At 37.4% G+C, this 27,420-nt stretch overlaps 1 protein-coding gene across 2 annotated transcripts in view; it reads right to left on the bottom strand.

Annotated features, from left to right (window-relative positions):
• The window catches only part of BUB1B (BUB1 mitotic checkpoint serine/threonine kinase B), a 47,903-nt gene extending 22,504 nt beyond the window's left edge, over nucleotides 1–25,399 (bottom strand). Inside the window, exons 1-8 of one of the 2 annotated variants that reach the window (XM_025473222.3) lie at nucleotides 25,130–25,399; nucleotides 21,683–21,829; nucleotides 17,068–17,127; nucleotides 16,500–16,644; nucleotides 13,401–13,597; nucleotides 7,047–7,216; nucleotides 5,345–5,559; nucleotides 5,081–5,172 (exon numbers count right to left, since the gene is read on the bottom strand). In XM_025473222.3, coding sequence (XP_025329007.1) covers nucleotides 5,081–5,172; nucleotides 5,345–5,559; nucleotides 7,047–7,216; nucleotides 13,401–13,597; nucleotides 16,500–16,644; nucleotides 17,068–17,127; nucleotides 21,683–21,829; nucleotides 25,130–25,164 — 1,061 coding nt within the window. In that variant the 5' untranslated portion in view covers nucleotides 25,165–25,399. The remainder of the gene's footprint in view (nucleotides 1–5,080; nucleotides 5,173–5,344; nucleotides 5,560–7,046; nucleotides 7,217–13,400; nucleotides 13,598–16,499; nucleotides 16,645–17,067; nucleotides 17,128–21,682; nucleotides 21,830–25,129) is intronic. The other variant, XM_049104366.1, reaches the window with a different exon arrangement.
• Between the last annotated feature and the right edge of the window lie 2,021 nt (nucleotides 25,400–27,420).

Here is a 27,420-nt window from a genome sequence, read left to right as displayed (position 1 = left end):
AGGGCAATTAGGAAAAAAAAAAGAAATAAAGCATAAATTAAAGAAGAAACAAACCATCCAGGTGGCAAATATCTCTATTTGCAGATAACATGATCTTATATATAGAAAATCCTAAGAATCTATAAAAACTATTAGGGCTAATAGTGAGTTCACCGAAGAAGTACGATAGGAAATCAATATATAAAAATCAATTGTATTTGATACACTTGAAATGAATAATCTGAAAAGGAAATTAGGAAAACATTTCTATTTACAGTAGCACCAAAAAGAATCAAGTACTTCAGAATAAAGTTTTGAAAAAGAAGTACGGACAGACACCAAAGAAGATATACAGAAGGCAAATAAGCATATAAAAGATACTCAATATCATATGTTATCAAGAAATTACAAATTAAAACAAGGAGATACCAACACACAACTATTAGAATGTTAAAATCTAAAATATTGACAACACCAAATGTTGACAAGGATGTGGAGGTATGAATGAATCCAAATGGTACAGCCACCTTGGAATAGAGTTTGGCACTTTCTCACAAAGCTAAACTTAGTTTTACACTAAAATCCAGCTATATGAGTTGAAAACTTACGTCCACATAAAGCCCTGTGCACAAGTGTTTATAGCAACTTTATTCATAATTGCCAAAATTGGAAGCAACCAAGATGTTCTCCCATAAATAAACATCTACACAATGAAATATCATTCAGTACTAAAAATAAATGAGCTATCAAGCCACAAAAAGACACAAAGAAACCTTGAATGCATATTACTAAGAAAAGCTAGTCTGAAAAGCTTGCTTACTGTTTATTTCCAACTATAGGACTTCTGGAGAAGGTAGAACTCTAAAGACAATATAAAGATCGGTGGTTGCCAGGGATTCGAGGAAAGGATAAAGGAACAGGTGGAACAGAAGAAAGTTTTAGGGCACTGAAACTATTTTATGTGACACTGTAATGATGGACACATGAAAAACTGATAGAACTATAAAACCCTAATGTAAATTATGAACATGGGTTAATAACGGATCAATATTGGTATATCAATTACAACAAATAAACCACACTGATGCAAGATGTTAATAGGGAGAACTGTATACAGGGTTGGGGAGGAGGAAGTATATGGGAACACTCTGTACTTTCTGTACAATTTTTCTATAAACCTGAAATAGCTTAAAAAAATAACATCTCATTTTTTAAATTTTTTTATTTTTTTTTCATTTTTTTTAAAGTGCAAAACTTGTGTTCTGAAAACTATGAAACACTGTTGAAAGAAACTAAAGAAGATACAAATAAAAGATATTCTATGTCCATGGATCAGAGATGGCATTATTCATTAAATTGATCAACAAATTCAGAGCACAATCTGTAACACAATCCTAGCTGGTTATTTTGCAGAAATTACCAAAATGATCCTAAAATTCAGATGGAATTGCATAGGGACCAGAATGGTCAAAATAATCTTTAAAAAGAAGAACCAAGATGGGAGACTCAAACTTCTAGATTTCAAAAGTTGCAACAAATCTACAGTAATCAAGGATATGGCATAAGGATACACATATAGATCAAGAGAAAAGTCTCAAAGTTAAATGCATACATTATGGTGGTCAGTTGATTTTTAACAAGAATACCAAGACCATTTGGGGCACCTGGTGGCTTAGTTAAGTGTCTGATTCTTGATTTTGGCTCAGGTCATGATCTTGGGGTTGTGAGACTGGGGCCCACATCAGGCTCTGCACTGGGCACAGGCCTGCTTGAGATTCTCTCTGTTGCTCTGCCTATCCCCATTCCCTCTCTGAAAAAAAAAAATAAAGAAAGAAAAAGGAGTATCAAGATCATCTAATGAGGAAAGAAGTTTTTCCCAACAACTGGATATCCACATGCAGAAGAATGAAGTTGGACTCCTTCCTTATGTCATACACAAAACATTAGCTAAGAATGGATCACAGACATAAATGTAAGAGCTAAGAGCTAGAACTATAAAGCTTTCAGAAGAAAACACAGGAGTAAATCTTCATGATCTTGGGTTAGGCAAAGCCTTCTTGGATATAACACCAAAAATATAAGAAACAAAAGAAAAAATATATATAAATTGCACTTCATCAAAATTTTTAAACCTTTTGGGGTTCAAAAGACAACATCAAGAAAGTGAAAAGAAAAACAAAGAAAGTGAAAAGACAACTGACAGAATGGGAAAAAATCTGCAAATCATATATCTGATAAGGAACTTGTACTCAGAATATATAAATTCTTACAACTCAAAAATAAAAAGATAGGGGTGCCTGGGTGGCTCAGTGGGTTGGGCAACCGACTCGATTTCAGCTAAGGTTGTGATCTCAGGGTCATGGGATCAAGCCCCGTGACAGCCTCAGATGTCAGCACAGAATCCACTTGAAATTTTCTCCTTCTTCCTCCCTCTGCCTCTCTCTCCACTCATGCTCACACTCTCTCTCAAATAAACAAATAAAATCTTTTAAAAAATAGACAAATAATCCAATTGAAAAACAGGCAAAAGATTTGAATAGGCAATTCTCCAAAGACATACAAATGGCCAATAAGCCCATGAAAAGATGTTCAGTATCATTCATCATTAAAAAAAGGCAAACCCAAACCATAATGAGATACCACCTCACACCCACTAGGATGGCAAAACCAAAAAACCAAAACCAAAAGAAAGTGAATAATAATAAGTGTTGGTGAGGATGTAGAGAAAATGGAGCCCTCATTCATTATGGCAAATTGGGACTGGAAAATGGTGCAGCCTCTGTGGAAAACAGTGTGACAGTTCCTGAAAATGTTAAACATGGAGTTACTTAATGACTCAGCAATTCCCTTCCTAGGTATATACCCATAGGAAATGAAAACATATGTCCACCAAAAAACAAAACAAAACAAAACAAAAAACCCCAAAAAACCCAAACTCATACACAAATGTTCACAGAAGCGTTATTCAAAATTAGCCAAAAAGTAAAAACAACCCAAACATCCAAAGGGTAGCTGCTCTTGATAAGTTCAGGAACTTGCAAACGGTCTGGTTTGACTATATGCAGGGGAGGAAATTGGAGACGTTAGCAGAGGCCAAATAAAGAATGGTTTTATAACTTAAGGAGTTTTGGTTTCATCCCAAAGGTTACACGGAGCTGTCAAGGAATTCTGATCAGGAAAATGAAACAATGAGATTTGCAATGTAGACTTGTGACAGCATAAAGAATAAAAGGGATAAATAATACTAGAAGTAGAAAGATTAGGCAGGTTGTATTAATCCCAGCAAAGAACAATGGAGACACAGAAATCATAAAGAAGACTGTTAAATCTATATAAGAATAAGAAATATATTTGTAATGGTTACCACTAAACAAGATCAAAATCAAGTAACAAATTAGGGGGAAAAATCTGCAACTCTTATTACAGATTTTAGCTGAATCTTTTATCTTAATCTTTTATCTTAACCTGAAGAGGAAGAGCTCCTGGAACATATCATTAAGAAAAACAAACAAGGCATGCCTGGGTGGCTCAGTCAGTTAAGCATCTGCCTTCCGTTCAGGTCATGACCCCAGGGTCCTGGAATTGAGAGCCACGTCATGCTCCCTGCTCAGTAGGGAGCCTGCTATTCCCTCTCCCCTCTGCTTCAGCTCTCTCTGGCTATCTCTCTCACTCTCAAAAATAAAATCTTAAAAAAAAAAAAAAAAGGAAAAATATAAACTAAAGAAAAATGTTGCAGAGAGGTCAAATAAGACAGTCATGAAGAAGACTTTTATTTTTTTAAAGAATTAATTTGTTTGAGAGACAGAATGAGAGGAGAGAGAGCATTAACAGGGGGAGGGAGAAGGAGAAGCAAACTCCCTGCTGAGCAGGGAGCCTGATGCAGGGCTCGATCCCAGGACCCCAGGATCATGACCTAAGCAGAAGGCAGATGCTTAACTAACTAAGCCACCTAGGTGCCCTGAAGAAGAGTTTAAATAAAAATAAAATTCAACATTTTCTATACCATATTTATTTTGACAGAGTTGAATCCAAAAGTGATTTGAAACATTAAAAAATTAAACATCCACAAATGTGTGCTATCAATTTCTTCAGGTAATCCCTTGTACAGGTTCATAGGATTTTCTTCTTTTCTTTCCATGTTTTTAAAAGATTTATTCATCTGTTTGAGAGAGAAAGAGAGCATTGTGGAGAGGAGCAGAGGGAGAGGAAGAATCTCAGACTGTGCTCAGCTGATCTCATGACCCTGATACTAGCCAGGTACCTCTCCTTGAATTTTCTTAATAATAGCCTCCCTTGTATTGAGCTTTTGTTAGGCAGAATTTTTTTGCTACAAATCTTATTTTTGCATTACCATAGTACCTGGCATATAGTGATGAGGGGTTATAGGTTAGTTATGAGAAAACTCTGGCACTAGGACACAGAATCTGACCCTAGTTTATATGCTCTACACTGCTATGTATTAGACTAAATCTCACACTGCTTGATGATCTAAGTATCACCTATCATTCTTTTTCTTATAAAACAAATACTGAGGATTAGGAAGAAAAAGACATCCAGAAGGAAAGAGCAGTGTAAGAGGAAAAACTATCATAATTTCTAATTACTGTCAATAACAAAGGTAGAACAGGGTATCTGGGTGGCTCCATCTGTTAAGCATCTGCCTTTGGCTCAGGTCATGGTCCTGGGGTCCTGGCAGCCAGCTCCACATCAGGCTCCCTGCTCACCAGGGAGTCTGCTTCTCCTTCTCCCTCTGCCCCTCCCCTACTGCTCATGCTCTCTCTCTTGTGCTCTCTGTATCTCTCTCTCAAATAAATAAAATCTTAAAAAAATAATAATAATAAAGGTAGACATTTCACTCAAATCAAAGTGATTATCTTTGACTACAGCAATGTAAATATAAACCTATGAAGTTTATGTCTCAATAGGAATATTACTAAATGGTCTTTCAGCCATAACATACTCTAAAGAACACAGACATTAAAAAACCACAATTTGGTTACTTTCATTCCCATAAAGAAGAAAATGCCTTTGGGAACCAGGATAGGTGTTTTTGCATACTCTTAATAATTCCCACCTCAGAATATCAGGAAATCAAACTCACATAACTGGCTGTTGTGCAGTTTCTTCAACATATGGAGTAAAACTGGGAAGCAGAGAGGGTACAGTGGTCACAGAAGCTGTACCACCATGAGGCTGGCAATGAAGAAGAAAATGAAAATTACCACAGTTATATATTCTGACACAATCTATGAAGACCATGCCTAATCATTCAGGAAGAATGAAAAGAGATACTAAAAATACTCCTCTACTCTAAATCTGAAGTCTTTGTTAAGTCGGCAAGAAGACTGCATCTAAGAGTCCTTACCCGGTATTCCAAAGGCCTGCCTGTGTTCCAAGGGCCTGCCTGCAGCTCATTTTCTTTGGCTCTGGACACAGGGGGTGCTATCCATGGCTGAACTGTAGGCTTAAACAACTCTGCTCCAGAAGCCTCATCAGCATTTTCATCAAAAATAGTAATTCTGGAATTACTTTGCATCTGTTGAGGAACTGGATTTTGGAGTCTTCTGTTCTGGTTTGAAGCTAGGAGAAAAATATTAAAACTTTATGTGAAATTTGTAATTATCAGGACGCCTGGGTGGCTCAGCAGTTGGCATCTGCCTTTGGCTCAGGGTGTGATTCCCAGAGTCCTGGGATCAAGTCCTACATTGGGCTTCCCACATAGAGCCTGCTTCTCCCTCTGCCTGTATCTCTGCCTCTCTCTCTCTGTGTCTCTCATGAATAAATAAAATCTTTAAAAAAAAAAAAGCTTTAATTATCAACTGAGATGCCAGATAAGGTATATCTAACTTTTCCTAAAATCAAATCATACTACCATAGAAACAGAGATTTTTTAAGTAATAGTTTAAAAACCTCACATGAATCAAATTAGTAACTTTTTAATCCATTCTGTTTGTTACTTATACTCTCCCTCCTTTCCCTCACCTCTAATCTTTTACTTACAGATGTTAAAAAAAATATTCTGCATCTTCCTTCAGTCATCATTCTAACATTGTCTAGCTTTCTCAGAGACTACACTAACCTAAATCTTCATTTGTCAATTTAAAATTTTTCTTTTAATGGAAATCAGCTGAAATGTGCTGAATCTAAAGAAGACAGATCAGTTCATTTATTAGGGGTGTTCTCTGTAGTAGGGCTCCTTACTACAATCAAGTTTCATTATGATTTGGATGAAATATTCTTTAGGTCTATATGCTCTTTATACCCTAATTCTAGGATCTGCAAGTAACATTTTGTGTTTTTTTTTTTTTTAAAGATTTTTACTTATTTAAATAAATAAAAATCAGAGGCAGAGGGAGAAGCAGGCTCCACGCAGGGAGCCCGATGTGGTACTCGATCCCAGGTCTCCAGGATCACACCCTGGGCTGAAGGCGGTGCTAAACTGCTGAGCCACCCGGGCTGCCCAACATTTTGAATACTGGTAAGTTGATAACATAAAAGGAATCAGAAATTGTTTAAAATTCTGTTTTGTATGTCTAACTGCTATAAATATAGTTAGTAAAAGCTTATTGCTCTCTGTACTTTCTGTTCAATCTTGCTCTGAACCTAAAACTTCCCTAAACATAGTAAATTTAAAAAGAAATTTTAAAAAATTGCTTATCATTGATCATCTTTAGGTATACAGAGTCTAATTTCTGACACCAAAAAGCTGAAGATCACATTAATATATTCTCTCAGGCTTTGGTACATGTAAGCTTTACTTTGACAATATGAAGCTATATTATTGCATATCTTCTTTCGACTAACAACTCAAACTCAGAAACTCTTGATGTTTCCTATATATTAAACTTTTCTTAATTAAGACACAAAATTGCTGACATCTTTTGCTTTTACTGCATACTGTAACCTCAGCTCTCTGAAGACTTCTTTTTGCTACCTAGTATTCAGAAAACTAGAAAAAAAAAAGAAAACTAGGACAGTGTCCACATATATATTTATACATTATCTCTACATAATTTGCCTACCACCTGAGACTAAGAGCTTCCCATAATAACACTTAACAAACTTACCCTTGAGGGCACCTCCTACACGGCTGATTGGAGCTCTTGCTGTCTTTTTCCCTTTGCTTTTTAGTTCAGCCAGTGTGCTTCTCTGGGGTACAGAAGGTCCAGAAACTTCCTCCTCCTCTTCTTTCTCAAGTGCCAACACAGTTTGCCGGGACACTCGAGCTTGGAATTGTCTAACAGTAAGAGAAAGGACAATCAACTTTTGGGGAGATGAACACTACTCACTAGAAACAAAATTTCTAATTTGTTAAAACAAGGTAGAGGAAATATAGAGAAATAGCCCAAAGAAAGTGTTTATTCTCTCAGGAATAAAGAAAGCTACCTTGACATCAGAGAAAATTTGGAATAGGATGACTCTTCTTCCTTAAAAGTCCAAGTTTGACCAATTAGCATAGTCTGAAGAGCACCACTAGGCTGATCTGAGGATCAGATCAGGGTGACTAAGAATTTATTAAGATTAGAGTTTCCCATCAATTTTTTAAACTTACAAAATAATTGAAAGAGTAAATGAGCACCCATATATTTTTTCACCTAGATTCACCAACTGTTAATGTCTTGCCATATCTATTTTATTACTGTGTCTCTTGTTCTCTCTATATGCATGTTGCTCACCCTCATATCATTTTTTCCCAAACCGTATGAAATGAAGCTGTATCCCACATGACATTTTACTTTAGCAAAGCTGGCAAGAGTTTAAAGATTAAACTTCCTGTGCTGCTACCAAAGCTTCACATATTATCAAAAGGGTAAAAAACCAGAATAAATTGCAAGTGCTAGCCAAGACAGAGCAAGCCCACGATAGCCTCTTTCTCACTGGGTAAAATGAAAAACTCTAAACAAAATACAAAAAAAGCAACTGAGGCCTCTGAAAAGTAAACAAAAGCAAGTGGACTGTAGAGAGGAGTCAAACTTGAAGAAACAACCCACACAGGGTTGTTTCCTGTTTTTTTTTTTTTTTCTTCTCTTTTCTCTTGTGGTTTTAAATTGTTGCAATGATGGTGTGGGAAGCTAAAACCTCATCTTTCTGGCCAAAGTACTGGGAAAAGGGGACTCTGAGGGCCAATGAATGTGGGAGAGATACTGGAGAAGATGAGCTGAAGAAGGGGATCTCCTACTTCTCTACATGAATTGGCACAAGTCCTGGACTCACTCGTAAGCTATGCACTCAGAGGGCAGGTCCAAAGCAGCGCAGAAAAGGCTTTGAGAACTAAACTATGATATAAACTATTGCCCAAGTCCTAGACTAACCCTTGAGCAGCCTACACATGGGATAGACCCAAAGGTCTTGAAAACTGAACTGCTGTTGGAACCACTATCCACATGAGAAAGAACTTGTGATATCTGAAGGTCAGTTACCTACTAAGACAAAAATATCAACATTCCCTAGAGAATATCAACCAACAGAACTCAGAGTCTAATAACATAGTATCAGGATAAATGTCCAGGATATAATCCAAAATTACATGACAGACAAAGAACCAGGAGAACATCATCAGTTCTCAAAGAAAAAGGTAATCAACACATATCAATATCAAGATGACCTAGGTATTGGGAATTTTCAGACAGAGATTTAAAAGTAGGCATTATAATGACACTCCAAGAGATAAAGGTAAAAATATGTGAAATGAATAGAAAGACAGAAGTTCTCAGCAGAGACACAAAAACTATAATGGAAAACAGACCTGAAAAACACATTATCTGAAATAAAAAATTTACTGGATGAACTCACCATCAGAATAGAGATAGCTAAGGAAAAAGTAAATTAACCTGAAGACAAATCAACAAAACTAGCTACTCTGAAGAAGAGAAAGAAGAAAGGTTAAAAAATTTAAAACAAAAACAAAAGAATAAAAAGGAGCTTCAGGGACCTATGGAACAATATCAAAAGGTCTAACATATGTGTAACTCAAGTCCCAGAAAAAAGAGATAAAGGTGCAGAAATTAATGGCTGAAAACATCTCAAATTTTGTGAAAGGTATAAATTTACATGTTCAAAAAGCTCAGTAATCCATTTGCTCATTTAAGCAAATGGCTTAAATGCAAAAGTAATCACACCTAGGCACATCATAATAAATTTCTGAATATCAATGTTAAAGAAAAAAATGTTAACTGCACTCAGAGAAAATCAACACATTACATACAGAGAAGGAAGGAACCATTCTCACAGAAATCATGATTCCAGAAGACAGTGCAACAACATCTTTAAAGTACTGAAAGAAAAGAACCATTGACCCAGGATTCTACATCCAGTTAAAATATCTTTCAGGAATGAGGATGAAATGAAAACATTCTTGGATAAAGAAAAAAACAAGGAAATTTATTTGCCGTAGGCTCCCTCTAAATGAATGGCTAAACAAACCTCTTTAGGTTCAAGGGAAATTATACTAGAGGAGAAATGGAGGAGACCATTTTCCTTCAAAGTTCTCTAAAATATGTAAGGCTGAAAAAAAATATGTAAGGCTGATTTATAACATTGTCTGGTGGGGTTTTCAATGTATGTAGATGTAATACATATCACAAGTATACCAAAAAAATAGGGAAGATCAAGGGATCTATATGGTTATAAAGCTTCTATATTTTACTCAAAGTGGTGAAATATCAACTCTAAGTAGACTGTGAAAGGTCAGGTCTGTTTATAATATGCCCTAGGCAACAACTAAAAAAAAATAGTAACAGACAAAAAAAGCCAATAAATTAAATTAAATTAAAATGAATTACTATAGAATATTCAGAAATCCAAAAAAAGGCAGGAAAGGGACAACAGAGAAACAAAAGATAAAGAACAAATTGAAAATAAATTAGAAGAAAAAAAAAAAAGAAAAGAAATTAGAAAATAACAGATCTAAATCCAGGACAATCAATAATTAAAGTAAATGTTCTAAATACACCATTTAAAAACAGATACTGTGAGAGCTGAGGAAAAAACAAGACCCAACTATTTGCTGTGTATAAGAAACTCACTTTAAATATAAAGACATAGGATAAAAATGAAAGAAAATCCATACAAAAGCCTGTATCATGAATGTTTGCAGCAGCATTATTTCACAATAGCCAAAAAATGGGCACAACCTAAGTGCTCATTAATTGATGAATAGATAAACAAAATGTGGCATATCCATAGAATGGCATATTATTGAGCAACAGAAAGGAATGAAACACTAATATATGACACAACTATATTCATCAATGATGAACATACTTGAATGAACCTTCGAAACAGTATGCTAAGTGAAAGAAGCCAGTCACAAAAGACCACATAAGGTAGGATTCCATTTATGTGCAAAGCCCAGAATAGGCAAATCTAGAAAGAGAAAGTAGATAAGTGGTTGCCTGGAAGTGGGTGAGTAGGAATGACTGCTAATGAATATGGGGTTCATTTTGGTTTTTTTTTTTTTTTTTAATTTTTTATTTATTTATGATAGTCACACAGAGAGAGAGAGAGAGAGGCAGAGACACGGGCAGAGGGAGAAGCAGGCTCCATGCACCGGGAGCCCAACGTGGGATTAGATCCCGGGTCTTCAGGATCGCGCCCTGGGCCAAAGGCAGGCGCCAAACCGCTGCGCCACCCAGGGATCCCATTTTGGGTGTTAAATATGCTCCAAAATTAGATCGTGGTAATGGTCACACAACTCTAAAACCGTTTAAAAATTAAAAAAGAAAAAAGGGGAAAAAGATATATCATATACACAAAAGAAAGCGAGAGTGGCTGTATTAATATCAGACCTAGAAGATTTCAAATGTGTATGAACAGGGATAAAGATGACATTATATAATGATAAGGATCAATTCTAAATGTGTATGCTTCAGAACTTCAAAATATATAAAGCGAAACAAAAGGGACTTAGAGAAGAAATAGACAAATTCATAATAAATAGGACTTGAAAATTCCTCCCTCAGTAACTGATAGAATAAGTACACAGAAAATCAGCAAGGAAACAGAAGACCAGAACAGACTACCCATCAAATTGACCTAAATAACATTTAAAAAAAACCTTCCACCCCTAAGCAACAGAAAATACATCAAGTGTCCATGGAATATTTATCAATGACAAACCGTATTCTAGACCATAAAACAACTTAATAAAATTTAATTTTTTTTTTTCAAAATTAAACATAGAAATACCATATAATCCAGTAGTTCCACTACTGGGTATTTACCCAAAGGAAACAAAAACATTAACTCAAAAAGATATATACACACTTATGTTTATTGCAGCATTGTTTACAATAGGTAAGATACAGAAGCAACCTAAGTGTTGGGGTGTCTGGGTGGCTCACTCAGTTAAATGATTGCTTTTGGCTTGGGTCTGACCCCAGGGTCTGGGATTGAGCCCCTTGTTGGGCTCCCTTCACAGCCGGGGGTCTGCTTTTCCCTCTCCCTCTGCTTCCCGTCCCCCGACTTGTGTGTGCTCTCTCTCTCTCCCTCCACCCCTCCCCTCACTTGTGTGTACATGCTCTTTCTCTCTCTCCTTCTGCCCCTCCCTGCACTTGAGTGTGTGCTCTCAAATAAATAAATAAATAATCTAAAAGGGGAAAAAAAAAGAAGCAACCTAAGTGTCTATCAACAGATAAATAGATAAAGAAGACATTGTATATTTATGACCAAGGAATATTATACACCCATAAAAAGCATGAGATGGTGCCATTGGTGACAACATGGATGTACCTAGAGCATATTACCTGAAGTGAAATAAATCAGACTGAGAAAGACAAATAACATAGGATTTCACTCATATTTAAATCTAAAAGAAAAAAAACAAAACAAAACAAAATGCAGAATAAGACCTATAAATACAGAGAACTAATGGTTGCCAGAGGGGATGAGGATGGGTTGCCAGAGTGGACAGGGGTGGGTGTACTGGGCAAATGGGTGAAAAGGATAGGGAGACACAGGGTTCAAGCTATAGAATGAATAAGTCATGGGAATAAAAGGTAAAGCATAAGAAATATAATCATTGATATTGTAACAGCTTTGTATGGTGACAGATGGTAGCTATACTTGCAGTAAGCACAGCACAATATATAAACTTGTCGAATCAAAAAACAAAAACAAAAACAAAAACTTGTCGAATCACTATGTTATACACCTAAAACTAATGTAATATGTATCAACTATACTCAAAAAATATTTTGTAAATTTCAAGAGGAAAACCTAGGATAAAATGTTTGCTAAACAGAGTTCTCAAACATAACAAAACATGATCCATACAAAATACAAATGATAAGTGAGACTTCTTTGAAATTAAAAATTTTTGTTCTATAAAACACACTGTTGGGATCCCTGTGTGGCGCAGTGGTTTGGCGCCTGCCTTTGGCCCAGGGCGCGATCCTGGAGACCCCGGATCGAATCCCACATCAGGCTCCCGGTGCATGGAGCCTGCTTCTCCCTCTGCCTATGTCTCTGCCTCTCGCTCTCTCTCTCTCTGTGACTATCATAAATAAATAAAAATTAAAATAAATAAATAAATAAATAAATAAATAAATAAATAAATAAAACACACTGTTAAGAGAACAAATAGACCACAGTTAAACTGGGAGAAAAGATTTACAAGTCACATATCTGACAAAAGACTTGTATTCAGAATATATATATAATATCCATCTTTAAAATAGAACCAATTTAACAACCAAAATGCATTATGCTAAATGAAAGCAGACTCAAAAGGCTACATACTGTATGACGTCATAGATATGATATTATAGAAAAGGGTTTGGGAATGAGAATAAGTGTTGAACTACAAAGGGAAAGAGCCTAAGGAAATTCTATGGAGTGATGGTATGATTATATATATTGATCATGGTAATGATTACATGTCTCTATGCATTTGCAAAAACTGAGAACTGTACATCAAAGAGTAGATTTTACTTTTTTTTTAAAGATTTATTTATTAAAAAAAAAGATTTATTTATTTATTTATTTATTTATTTATTTATTTATTTATTTATTTATGATAGACGTAGACAGAGAGAGAGAGAGAGAGAGAGAGAGAGAGAGGCAGAGACACAGGAGGAGGGAGAAGCAGGCTCCATGCACCGGGAGCCCAACGTGGGATTCGATCCCGGGACTCCAGGATCGCGCCCTGGGCCAAAGGCAGGTGTTAAACCGCTGAGCCACCCAGGGATCCCTACTTTTTTTTTTTTTAGATTTTACTATTTTTTGTAGATTTACTACAGATTTTACTAGATTTTTTAGATTTTTTACATTTTACTACAAAAATACTTAAGTAGATCTTTTAAAAAATTAAATAGTAACTAAATAAACCTGCCAATTCATGGAGAGCATTTTATTCAGATGCAAAACCAACTATTTCTATCTATTTGTTTTAAAGAGTTAAGACAAGATCCAGAGAAGTTTACCGGTGCTGTGACTGTAGTCGCTCCAGTGGTTCAGCCTTCTGTTGAATCCCTTCCTGAAATATCTTATCTGCTTTCTTAAAGTTTTCTCTAGCTTCATATTCTTCAGCCCATGAGATATAGAACTGAGCAAGTGAAACACCAATCCCTTGACTGTGTAAATAACTGTACATGTCCAAAGGCTCATTGCATAAATGCCCCTGTAACAAATTAGAAGTGTTAACATTTGACCAATTTCTATTCACTTACTGTCTTTTATGTGCCAAACAATCACTGGAGTTATTATATGTAGTTTCTTTCTGCATTGAAAAAATATAAATCTATTGTAATACAATGTTATACTGGGAAGACCTAAAAAGTAGACAGAAGAGATTAATTTGTAAGAAAAAGAGATGAGAAGGAAAGACCTCAAAAAGGTATGACATTTGAGTGTGGCCTTTAAGGAGAAACAGACTTACATCTGGTAGAGTATGGGAAAGGAAGGGCATTCTAGACAGAGAAAATGGTATAAGCAAAGACAGAAACTAAAAGTTTGTAAGGAAGAAGACAAGACAGAAGCTTGGAAAAGAAGGTGTGATAGGTTAAATGGCAAGATAATCTTAAATCTACCTGATAGTCAAGGTATATTGGGATGGGAGAGCTATAAGCAAAGGAACGACATGGTCAAATCTGTATTTTAGAAGGGATCTTTTAGGACCAGCTATAATAATGTAGATAATCCTAGTAGTAAGAAGATAGAAAAGATGTCAATAAAAATTCCACATCCATAATGGTCAGATATATGTATTTTCCTTAAGGAAACAAAGGAACATATATCATTTTACAAAGGATAAAAGGGTTTTCATTATTTTATAAAGTTTTAATCATAAGAAAATTTGTCTTTATTCCATATAACAGTTTATTGTTCAGTTTTCCATGCTGCTACTTATTCTTTATTATTTTTTGATAAATAATGTTCCATCTAGTAATCTTCCCTCATTTAGCCATTCCCTTATTTTCTGGCTATACAGCCTCTACTTTGCCCAATTACAAGTAATTCTGTAACAAATATCTTCATGCATGCAACCTTTCACGTTTCATATTACTCTCTTAAGATAAATTTCTAGAAGTAGAACTATGTTAAAAAGTAACAAATAGGGACGCCTGGGTGGCTCAGTGGTTGAGTGTCTGCCTTCAGCTCAGGGCCTGATTCTGGATCCCCGGATCAGAGTCCCACATCGGGCTCCCTGCATGGAGCCTGCTTCTCCCTCTGCCTGGGTCTCTGCCTCCCTTTCTCTCTGTGTCTCTCATGAATAAATAAATAAAATCTTGAAAAAAAAAATCCTGGATATTTCCTAAGAACAATTTTTTCCTTAGACTGTAGTAATCCCTTATAAAAATAACTCTTAGAACAGAGAAATTTTTCTGCAGAGCAAAGAAAGTATGTGAGGATCCCAATTGCTACTCCTCTTGACCATTCCATAAAGAAAGAAAAAAAAAAAACTCAGCAAAATAGTTTAATATGCACCTTGTTCACTATCTACAAAATTCAGATTATTGCTGATCATTCTCAGGCTTATCATTTGAACCTGAGGGTTGTCTAGACTAGCGTTTCTCAGATTGCCTGTGGTAAAGGGGCCAGTTTTGGTGGTGTGTGTTTAAAGTTTCCATTCTATTATTGACTGGTATTTTTAAAAAATACAATAAAAACAGAAGTTATCAGAAAAACGATGATGTGTTTGAATGTTGTGGCAATGTCAAATTTGTTAACAAAACTTCTAAATGCTTGCTCTGAACTTTATACTTATCTTGAATAGTCTGCAGACCATTCTTCCATAGCACTGGTCTAGACTATGCTTTCTATGTTATGATAAAATCATTACTCTTCAGTAGTGGCACCAGGTTAACATTTGTGAACATAAAAATTATTCCAATTAATTGTTACTTTTAGCTCCAATTAAATATAATCATAGAATTCTGGGATTAAGAGTTACTTTAGAGATTTATCCAGTCCAGACTTATAGTAAATCACATATAAGAACATCATATAGCATAAGAATATTATATATGATGGAACGAAGAACAAAATCCATTAGTATGCCATAAAGGACCATCGGCTCCATGCTAACAAATCTGTTTAGCATTCTTTGGGTACCATCCTTTGTCACAAACTCCTGTCAGTAATACTCCTAAGATAATTTCTCTAACTTATCAATAATGATGACAAGATATGTCAAACGCCCTATAGAAACCAAGATAGATTATGCCTTCTGGATTCACCTAATTTCTTTTATTAGTGATATTTGAAGTTTAAGATAAGCTTTCCTCAAGAGATACATTTTAGCCAGAAATTTTATCAATTTCAAATGTCAATATAACAGTTATTGTAAATATTCTATTATTTAGAATTATCTAACCTATTATAATAGTCTTTTTTATAGTTCATTTTTTACTTTTAATAAAAATTATTTATTTTTATAATTATCTAGTTATTCATTATCTATTATCTGAAATTCTGAATATTTATCACTTAGTTTTTCTAATATCTTTTAGGATAAAAGCAAAAAAATTAATATCTAGGAAACCCGTCATTATCTTATTTGAAGATGTTTTCATTAAAAAAATCCTCAAGAGTGTACTAGAAATAAAAGAACTACATGTCAAATGACATATATAAAGTGATCAGGCAAATATTTTTGGATGTAGCAATATACTGCATAAAAAACATTACCTTTTCATTCTCAGAAAGGGGACAAAGGGAGACCAAAATCACCTACAAAATCTTTTTCCCAAACAATCATACTACTGCCATGTGCTGGCTCCTACACATCTTCCCTGAAGACAGTTGCATGGCTCAATTATATTTGAAATAAATAATCCACTGCTCCCATAAAGAGGTGTACAGGCCTTATGATCACTTGTAAGAGGTAAAAAAAACACCCTTACATTAAAATCTATCTTTAAATAGAACGTATTTAACAAATATTGAGGATGTATTAAATGTTTAGTATCAACTAAAAAATGGCTCAGGCTTTGCCATTTTTTTGGTGCATACCAGATAGCTCTGGAGAAAATCTCTTGACTTAATATTTTAAACTCAGGCAGCACTTGAGAAAGACTTACCAATTTAAGCCAGAGACTAAGAAATCGGGGATCATTATAGTATCGTTTTTCTCCTTGTAGTGCTTCAACAGCTCTTTCTAATAATGTTGACATATTACTCTCTTTCCCACCCTGAGGATAGTTCTGCTCTGTCCAGTTAATATACCTGAAAAGAAAGGGAAAAAATAATTTTAAAGTTTAATGTGTACTTTTATTCTTGCACCAAGACCCATTCGTGACTTTCTTAAGCAGAAATAACTAATGTATTCAAAGTGTGTTTATTTAGAGGCCCTCAATCACATCTCCTAAGCTATATCCTTCAAACTTTTCCAAATATTGCTAACATGTGCCTCTGGGAAATAATGGGAATGGGGATAAAAGGGTGTAGCTCTCAGTTGTATGCCACAAATTTGAAATTTCTTCAGTCTTGAACACCTCAGGAAGAAACATTATAATTACTCTGTCTCTCCAGGTCCACAAGATACCGCTTATACTCTGACACACTGTTCTGTACACCCTAACTGGAGAAACATGGCCTTAAGGACTCATCTGTTGTTTCTTAGTGCCCTTGTGAAGTAAAAAAACCCACCTATCCCAAACATCCAGAGGGTCATTTCCAGTGTAAAATCGAATTTCAGATTCAAATGCCCTGAAATTTAAACAGAAAATGTTAGCATAAGCAATGGTGATAACAGCCAAAAAACAAGTGTCCCCTCCATTTTTATTCATTTTTAAGTGTTTAATATCACTTTAATCACTTTTTAATTGCACTAGAGGTTGAGAGTTTGTTAAACAGCAAGAAAAATAGAAATAACCAAGATTCTCCCTGATAATATAACAGGAAGGATAAAACATGGGGCAATTAGATAAACAAATTCCAAGACAACATATAGAAAAACAGAATTACACAGCAGTTTAAAGCTCTGGAACAAGACTCCCCACGTTCAAATTAGCAGCTCCACTAATCACTAGCAGAGTGACATTAGACACACTATTTAAATTCTGTTTTCAGGAGCACCTGGATGGCTCATTTGGTTGAGTGTCTGCCTTTGGCTCAGGTCATGATCCTGCTGTCCTAGGATCAAGCCCCACTTTGGGCTCCTTGCTCAGCAGAGAGCCTGCTTCTCCCTCTCCCTCTGCCACTCCCCCTGCTTGTGCTCTCTGTCTCAAATAAATAAATCTTTAAAAAAATAAATAGTTTTCAGTCTCCTCATCTGTAAAATGGGAATAATAGTACAGAAATCTCCCCCTTTTTCTGCAGGGGGATACTTTCCAAGACCCCCAGTGGATGCCTGTAGTTGAGGATACTTTGGAAACCTATATATACTGCATTTTATTCCTGTACATACATACCTAGGATAAAGTTCAATTTATAAATTAGGCATAGTAAGGGATTAACAACAATAACAAAATAGAACAAATGTAACAATATACTATATTAAGAGTTATGTAAATATGGTCTCTCTCTTTTACTACACTGTACTCATCTTTCATCTTCTTGTGATGATGTGAGATGGTATAATGCCTACATGATGGGATGAAGTAAGGCAAATGATGTAAGCATTCTTTTTTTTTTTTTTTTAAGATTTTATTTATTTATTCATGAGATACACAGAGTGAGAGAGAGGCAGAGACCTAGGCAGAGGGAGAAGCAAACTCCATGCAGAGAGCCCGATGTGGGACTCAATCCTGGGACTCCAGGATCACGCCCTGAGCCGAAGGCAGATACTTAATCGCTGAGCCACCCAGGCATCCCTGATGTAAGCATTCTAATGACTACTACTAATCTCCTGACAATATGTGAGAAGGAGGATCATCTGTTCCTGGACCACAGCTGACAGCAGGTAAGTGAAACTGAGGAAAATGAAACCACAAATCAAGTGGGACTACCGTAGAACCTATTTTATTAGGTTAATTACTCTTAGTATAAAGTGTTTAGACATAATAAGTACTCAATAAATGATAGCTACTGTTTTATATGCATACGATAGGGTTGAACAAATGAAACACATACACACAAATGGATAGAAATAAGAATTTTAAAGTAAAATTCCATGGGTAACATTAGTCAGAGAAGAGTAATACCATATATACTTTGGGGAGTGCTTCAAAGAATGCGTGAAATTTGATTTTGTAAAATGCTGGGAAAGGCACGCTAAGATTAAGTTAAGATTGAGGGATCCCTGGGTGGCGCAGCGGTTTGGCGCCTGCCTTTGGCCCAGGGCGCGATCCTGGAGACCTGGGATCGAATCCCACGTCGGGCTCCCGGTGCATGGAGTCTGCCTGTGTCTCTGCCTCTCTCTCTCTCTCTCTCTGTGACTATCATAAATAAATTAAAAAAAAAAAAAAAAAAAGTTAAGATTGACCAGTTCGAATACAGGGGAAGTACTTAGTAATAAACCACAATTGAGATAAATGTTTCATCAATAAAAACTGTATAAAGGGTTATATATTTTTTAAAGATTTATTTATTTATTCATGAGAGACACAGAAAGAGAGGCAGAGACACAGGTGGAGAAGCAGACTCCATGCAAGGAACCTGAAGTGGGACTTGATCCCAGGAATCTGGGATCAGGCCCTGAGCCAAAGGCAGACGCTCAACCACTGAGCCACCCAGACATCCCCAAGGTTATATTTAATACAAAGAATTATAAAATAGTTTCTGACACAAAGGAATTTATACTCTAATAAGAAAGACAAAGTATAAAAAGGGAAAATTAACAATACAAAGCAGTATAGTATATATAACAATTGCCAAGAATGGATAGTTAAAGGCTTTGATAGGTCAAAAGGAGGTATCACAGAAGTGGTGTCAGAAGGTGGAATTCTGAAAGAACCACAAAATTTGAAAGAAGTATGGAGTTTTTCAAGATTTCCAAGAAATCAGCATTGAATAAAGTTGTAAAAGTGGGAGTTTATCCAGAGGAAATATAGCTGTAAGATACAGTTAGTATTATGAATAAAGGGAGATAGGCATAGTAAGGTACTAACCTTGCTATGCTATACATACATACATACAAACATACAAAACTGTGGTCCAGGAGCAGATGATCTTCCTTCTGACATACTGTCAGGAGGTCAGTAGTAGTCTAACACTATGTTAGAATGCCTACTGGAGAAGCAGCTCATGTTTTTTTCTTTTTTTTTTAAAGATTTTTATTTATTCATGAGACACACACAGAGAGAAAGAGGCAGAGACACAGAGGGAGAAGCAGGCTCCATGCAAGGAGTCCGATGTGGGACTTGATCCTTGGTCTCCAGGATCACACCCTGGGCTGGAGGCGTCGCTAAACTGCTGAGCCACCGGGGCTGCCCGCAGCTCATGTTTTGATGTAAATTTAAAGACTTTGGGCACCTGGCTGGTTCACTCAGTAGAGCGTATGACTCTTTATCTCAGGGTTCTGAGTTCAAGCTCCACGTTAGGTGTAGAGATTACTTTAAAAACTTTAAATTAAAAATAAAGACTTTGGGTTCCATCTGCTCAGCCACTACTGATTCTTTAATTGGAGAGTATGTTGAATATGGTAATTAAAGATATCAAAAAGATCAACTGAATAATATTTATGAATAAAATAAATTAGAAAATGAACCACAACTATGAAGCTAATATAGTGATTTAAGCATGAGATAATGAGGGGATTACCTGCAGAAATGGTGAAAAAATCTAAGACACTACTGATAAAAACCAGTAATCCTTAAATATATCTATATATATAATGTAATCCAACCAAAATCTCACAAACCTCTTTTCTAGAAACTGACAAGATGATTTTGAAATTTGTCTGGGGGCATCTCAGGTGGCTCAGGGGTTCAGCGCCACCTTCAGCCCAGCATGTGATCCTGGAGTCTGGGGATTGAGTCCCAGGGCAGGCTCCCTGCATGGAGCCTGCTTCTCCCTCTGCCTTGTGTCTCTGCCTCTCTCTCTCTCTCTCTGAATAAATAAATAAAATCTTAAAAAAAAAAGAAAAGTGGAAACACTAGTATAATGTCACAGAAACCAGGAAGAAGAATTAAGAATAGAACATCACCATCTTTAAAATAAAACTCAATGCTTTTAAAGATCCAATGAGATGGATGAGGATATTCATTACATTACAACCCAAAGTTTTGATGATTTGCCTATGATGGTGAAATTTTTTTGAGATTAAAGGTAGAAACAGATGCTGTAGTTCACGTTTTTGAAAAAAAGTATATTTATCAAAACGTGTTAGTCAAAGGAAAGCAAGTTCTGCAGGTCCACTTAAATAACATAATACAGTTGACCCTTGAACAACATGGGTTTGAACAACATGGGTCTACTTGTACGTGGATTTTTTTTTTCCCCAGTACATAGTGTACAGTACCCTAAGTTATATTTTCTCTTTATGATTTTCTTAACAACATTTCCGTTTCTGTAGCTCACTTTATTGTAAGAATACAGTACATGATACATATAACATACAACATATGTGTTAACTGTTTATATTATCAGTAAGGTTTCCAGTCAACCATAGGCTTTTAATATTTAAATTTTTGGGGAGTCAAAAGTTACATGTGGATTTTCTACTGCACAGGGGGTTGGCACCCTGTGCCAACCTGGTTAACCTGGTTAACCCCTGGGTTGTTTAAGGGCCAACTATACTATTTTTCAGCTTTCTTTTTCCAGACTTCACTGAATCATTCATGAGAAACTTTCTAGTATAAATTTAATTTCTTAGGTTTATATTTTCTTTGGAGATCACAATTTCTTTTTGGCATATTCTGGAAAATGCTTTCCTAGAAAGTTAAAAATTGAGTAAACATACAAGATAGCAGATCCTTTCTTCCTTGGTACTCAGAATCCAATGAAGCAATTTCTTTAAGTTATTACTATTAAAGAGTTAGTCCTATTTAGGGATCCAGCATGACATAATACTTTTGATAAATATTATTTAACATGACACTTGCTTTACTTTGCTTCTTATTGTCCCCTGAGATCTGTTTCTACTGATCCGAGAGTCTGGTTGCTCCATAATGAAATGAAATCCTATAGCTCTTATTCTTAAGCATACTCAAGGAGATCTTTAGGCAGCTGCTGTATGATGAAAAGCAAGTGGGGAACAGATTCTCACACTATCAATTTTTGAAAAGTACTTCTTATGCCAATCTGCAAAGATCCACATCTACATTACCAACCATAGCTGGGGATGAATGATGACAGGTTGACATCCCACCATCCTACATACCGTTTCTGTTGCTGAAGAGTAGTGTTAGAGGCAGATTCTTGCTGTGCCAATGCTCCCTGAAGTGTGGACATTATCCGCCCCTGCCTTAATGGCTGGACATTTTCTTTACTCAGCTCCCACTCATCTCCCTCCAACAACATGGCTCCACTGTGAAAAGAGAAACAAAAGTAAATTTTATACTTACATGTATATATATACTTATACATATTATTATATCACTAGATTATTGTAAATGTTTTCAAAAGTGATTATTCATGATTTTTGGGCAGAATGTGGTGGGTGGGTATGTTAGTAGTGTTCACATACTCCCAGGTGTCTCAGCATTTTGGTGACCTGGTTTCCAAGTTTATGGCTATTGTATTGCCTAACAGAAGAGAGAATGTAACTAGGGTAATATGGACAGTTATAAGAATAAAGTTCAAGGCAGGAAGAAAAGACAGAGAAAAAATCATAAATTTGGTAAGGTCGATAAAAAGCAGTTCTAGGTTTACCATTAAATCCATCAGCTCATTTAGTTTAAAATTAACAAAGTGGGGGCACCTGGGTGGCTCAGTTGGTTAAGTATCCAACTCTTGATTTCAGCTCAGGTTGTGATCTCAGGGTTGTGGGATGGAGACCCCACATTGGGCTCTGGGCTCTGCACTCAGCATGGAGTCTGCTCGTCCCTCTCCCTCTGCTCCTCCCCCTACTTGTGTGCTTGAACTCTCTCTCTCAAATAAGCAAATAAATAAAATCTTTAAAAATATTAGCAAATAGTTTGTCAGACTAATATCCCATGTTTCAAGTGATGACTTAAAACTGAAATTTATATGTGTATATAGGTAGCACAGAGCAGAAGCAGAAAAAGTACAATTTACTGGTCACAACTGGTTTTCCCATTTCTATCAAGCCTATTGATGGGGAAATTCTCACAAGTTTTTTGGAGGCAAGCACCATATGGGGCATGTGCTCTGAACTTTAGAGCTCTGCAATTGTCAGATAGAAGCCTACTTCTGGCTGAGAAACAGTATCTCTGGGCTTAAAACAGAGAAAGAGACAGGCAATAATCTTCAAAATAAAGTGAAAGCAAGCTAGATGAGAGCTGAAAACTTTCAAGAAAGTAAACTGTAAGTGAATAATAATTTAGGTTGTAACTACTCACATCTTTTTAACTATATTGTGTGGATCTTATAAATATAAGGGCCTTGGTCATTTATTTTCACATCCCCAAGGTCTAATATAAGATCTGACATGAGTAAGCACCTAATAAATGTTTGCTGAGTTCATCTGAATTTCTTCTCTTAATCTTGAAATAGCAATTAAACTACCTCAGCTAATGTCCCAAACTGAGCTGTGACTGCTCCCCTCCCATCTTGCTCCTCCCTCTTGCCTCCTTCCAGACCTGCTCCTCCTAGTCTTCCTTCCTCTCAAATAAATGGCAATTTTGTTTTTCCAGTTGCTCAAGCCAGAAATCTCAGTGCCAATCTTGACACCTCTCTCACTATCCCCCCCACCACCCAGTCACTTGGCAAATCCTGTTGGGTCTACCTCCAAAATAGACTCAGAATTTTTTTTTTAGATTCAGAAATTAATCTTTTATCATCTCCACTGTTTTTTTTTCTTTTATTTTTAAGATTTTATTTATTCATTTATGAGAAACACACACACACAGAGAGGCAAAGACAGAGGCAGGGGAAGAAGCAGGCTCCATGCTGGGAGCCCAATGTGGGACTCATCACCAGACCACGGGATCACATCAAGCCACCCAGGCGTCCCTATCTCCACTGTTTCTTGCCTCACTCAAGCTACCATCTTCTCTTGCCTGGATTATTTCAATAACCTTATAACTGGTATTCCTGCTTTTATCCTTTTCTGCCTTAGTCTTTTCAACACTGCAGCTAGTGATTCTATTTAAACGCATGTCAGATCATGTCTTTCCTCTGCTCAAAACCTTCCACTGACTTTCAAACAGAGTAGAAGCCAAGTCCTTACATTGTCTGCATCCTCACCTTTACCTCATCCTTCACTTCCTTTTACTCTTCTGGTTCACTTGGCTCCAGCAACTTGCCAGGTGCAGCTCCCTCCCCCAACTCTCACCCTCAAATCTCTGTACTTCCCCCAGATATGTGCATGACTAGTCTTGAGTTTCCTTCAAGTCTTCACCCAAATGACACCTTCTCAGTGAGGCCTCCTGTTCAAAACTATCTAAAATTGCACCAATCCTCCTACTCCCCATCGTTTTAGTTCTTTTCATACCAACCATCTCACTTTTAGTTTATTGATCTTGTTTATTGTCTGTTGCTCCCACCCCAGATCTTAAATTTCACAAGGGCAGGGATTTTTGCGTCTTTTGTTCATTTGCCATATCTAGTGCTTAGTAGGTGGTCAATGAATATTTGTTGCATAAGCTAAAGAGTTCTCCACATGGCATTTATCTAAGTTTTGTGTACCCCATAGTGAAAACGTATACCTCAGGGCACCTGGGTAACTTAGTAGGTTAGGCATCTGACTTGGCTCAGACCATGATCTCAGGGTCCTAGGATGGATCCCCCCCCAGGATTCCCCCTCAGCGGGGAGTCTGCTTGTCCCTCTGCTCCTCCCCCCTCTCATGCTCACAGCTCTTTCTCTTTCAAATAAATAAATAAAATATTAAAGAAAATGTATAATATATATGGAACTCCAACCTAGAAGAACTGATATGTATTTATATAAAGAAAAGCAGCACACAGGCAGAGAAGGGCTTTTTATATTTCTAATTATACCACTGACATTGAAGGACCTACCATTTGCTTGGCACTTATTTGGAGGCAGTCACTTTCCACATAGTTTTAATTTATCAACATTTTCTATATTTTTAAAAAAAGAAAACTGTGATTTTATTTACGAGATTACTGATTATATCATGATTTCAATACTTAAGTAGTAACTTACTATATCTCCGCTATGTTCTTTTCAAAAAAATTTTAATTTAAATTCAATTTAATTAACATATATCGTATTAGTGATTGCAGGGGTAGGGTTTAGTGACTCATCAGTTCCATATAACACCCAGTGCTCATTACATCAAGTGCCCTCTTTAATGCCCATCACTCAGTTACCCCATGCCCCCCCCCCCACCAGCATTTTCCATATTAGGTCCAAGGTCAAAGAGTTCCCAAATGGCTGAGCTGAGATTCACAGATCACATTACAAATTCCAAATTCTTTGCACTATCGGGGTCGCAAAGCCTCCTTTGCTTTGAAGCTGCGTGCAATCCGGGTTCTCACGTGCCCTCACCCCACTGAATTCGATGCTAACCCCGTCTTCACCTCCACCCCTTGCGTGGGACTCCAGCAGGAAGGGGACCCCGGCCGGGCTTCTCTTCTCCCGACAGTGTTCCTCTGGACTGATCTGAGCCGAGCCTCTGTCGCCGGCTAAACGTTCGGGTCTCGCGGGCACAGCTCCCCGCAGCTCTTCTTGCGTACCTACCTCAGAGCATCCCCTTCCTTCTTCATCGCCGCCATCCTGCATTCCCGGTTGGAGCCCTCGTCCTGCCGCAGACCTTTCTTCAGGGCCGCAGACCGCCTGAGCTTTCTTCTGCTACCTGCCCTTAAAGATAACGAAGCGACCAGAGAGACAAAGGTTTGCCCCTGACTCCTTGGCAAACCAGCCACCTCCAACCCTCCAAGTTTCAAATTTAACGGTCCCGCGCGTCGGACGTGAACACGCCCCTCCGCCCCTTTGTACTCGCGTCTCTCTCGCTCTCTCTCGCTCTCGCGCGCTCTCTCCACCCCCCCCCAAGGCATTCTGGGGCTTGTAGTTTATCTCGGGGTTTAGTCCCCACTGTCGTGATGCATAATGGGAGTTGTAGTTTCCCGGGAGTTTGTGGCTGCCCAGTACGCCCCGGTTGAGGCGGGGTCAATTCTCTGCAAGAGCTCTTCTAAATTAGGGCCAGTCTCTGAACCGAGGGAGGGACACCGCAAGCACTAGAATTTCTTTGCTGTTTTGAACATAGAGAGTTATCTTTGAGTGCTTGCACTTGGCTTGACTCTTCTTGGATGGCTGGCCAGACTGATCACCCTTTGCTGTCTGCCTCGAGTTGCTCAAGAGTCCAGAGTTCTTAGGACACTCTGACCCACTGTTTCCTGCCTAACTTGTGAATTCAGAAAAACTGGACCCCAGTTCTGTGAAAATCGTACCAAATGTACAACCTTAGGCAAAGCCACGTAGTCTCTGAACTTCAAATTTCTCATCTATAGTGTGAGGTATTTCCTTTCTCCTGCCCAGTCCACAGGCAGAAAATACAGCTATGAATCGGTTCCCAGGGTTTGGCGTCTTTTCCCCTTCAGGACACCAGCCTCCAGGGGCACTCAGTCCCAGTTCCAGTTTCTTGAGGAAGAAAATATAGTGGGCTCAGTTGTAGCCAGGGGAGCAGTCTTTTGAACAAACCCAGGTACAAGGGAATTCTCCTCTCTTGAACTTGGGGGGAAGAGGAGAGTGAGAGGTAGCCCAGAGAGGGGAGCTGGGGGTAGGTATTTACTACTTCTTATCTCTCAATTCTCAGATTTCTCCACCATTTTTTAAAGATTTTATTTTTTTAAAGATTTTTATTTTTTAAGATTGTATTTATTTACTCACGAGAGACACACACAGAGGCAGAGACACAGGTAAGAAGCAGGCTTCATGCAAGGAGCCCGATGCAAGATTCGATCCTGGGATTCCAGGATCATGCCCTGGGCTGAAGGCGGCACTAAACCGCTGAGCCACCCGGGCTGCCCTTAAGATTTTATTTTTAAGTAATCTCTACCCTCAACGTGGGGCTTGAATTTACAACCCTGAGATCAAGAGTTGCAGGCTTTACCGACTGAGCCAGCTGGGTGCCCCTCCACCATGTTTTCATACTGTGTAAGCTCTTTCTTCCACATCATCAGGATTCTTGATTGCAGTGGAATGGCAATCCAACTCAAACTGACTTCCTCAGAAAAGGGAGTTTATTGGCTCATATATAAAAGACTTCAGGTGATACTTAGCCCAGGACTCATGTGGTATCACCAGGACTGGGATCCTCCCCATTTCTCACCTCTGCTTGTCTTTGTGTTAGTTGGTTGTCATTCTCCACTGAGTAAACAGCTGCAGGACTTTGTCCTTCCAGGTTCAAAGTTCAGACTCAGAAGTCACTTTCATTTGCCATTTCTCCCCAGTCACTGGAACTAGCAGATTCAGGGCTCTAATCCTTCAGACCCAAGTCATGTGTTTCATCTTGGGAGAAAAGAGGGGAAGGAGTAGTTCCCCACAGGAAATTTTGGTTTCTCTTTACTTCTGAATCCTTTATATCCAGGAAGACCTCCTATATTATAGGAGAGGTGATATGTGGGATTCTCTCTCTGGCTCACTTATTTATTTATTTAGTATTTATTTATTTATTTTTGAATTTATTTATTTTTTAAATTTTTATGTATTTATTCATGAGAGATGCAGTGAGAGAGACAGAGGGAGAAGCAGGCTCCTCGCAGGGACCCCAGTGTTGGACTCGATCCCGATTCTGGGACTCCAGGATCACGCCCTGGGCTGATGGCAGGTGCTAAACTGCTGAGCTATCCAGGTGTCACACTCTCTGGCTCATTTTATCTCTCACCTCACACCAGTACTGACCTAGACCCTCATTTCCTTCCCCCAGGGTGTCCTGTTCACATCCACAGCTCCTTAATTTTGATTGCATCCTATGAACTATCTTGGAAAATGTAGCATTTGTTCTTTTGATTTCAACCTGGCTTTTGCCT

The sequence above is a fragment of the Canis lupus genome, chromosome 30, assembly GCF_003254725.2.
Source record: "Canis lupus dingo isolate Sandy chromosome 30, ASM325472v2, whole genome shotgun sequence".
In the NCBI taxonomy this organism is placed as follows: domain Eukaryota; kingdom Metazoa; phylum Chordata; class Mammalia; order Carnivora; family Canidae; genus Canis; species Canis lupus.
Note: the sequence above shows the minus strand (reverse complement) of the source record. Positions and strands in the feature narration are given on the sequence as shown.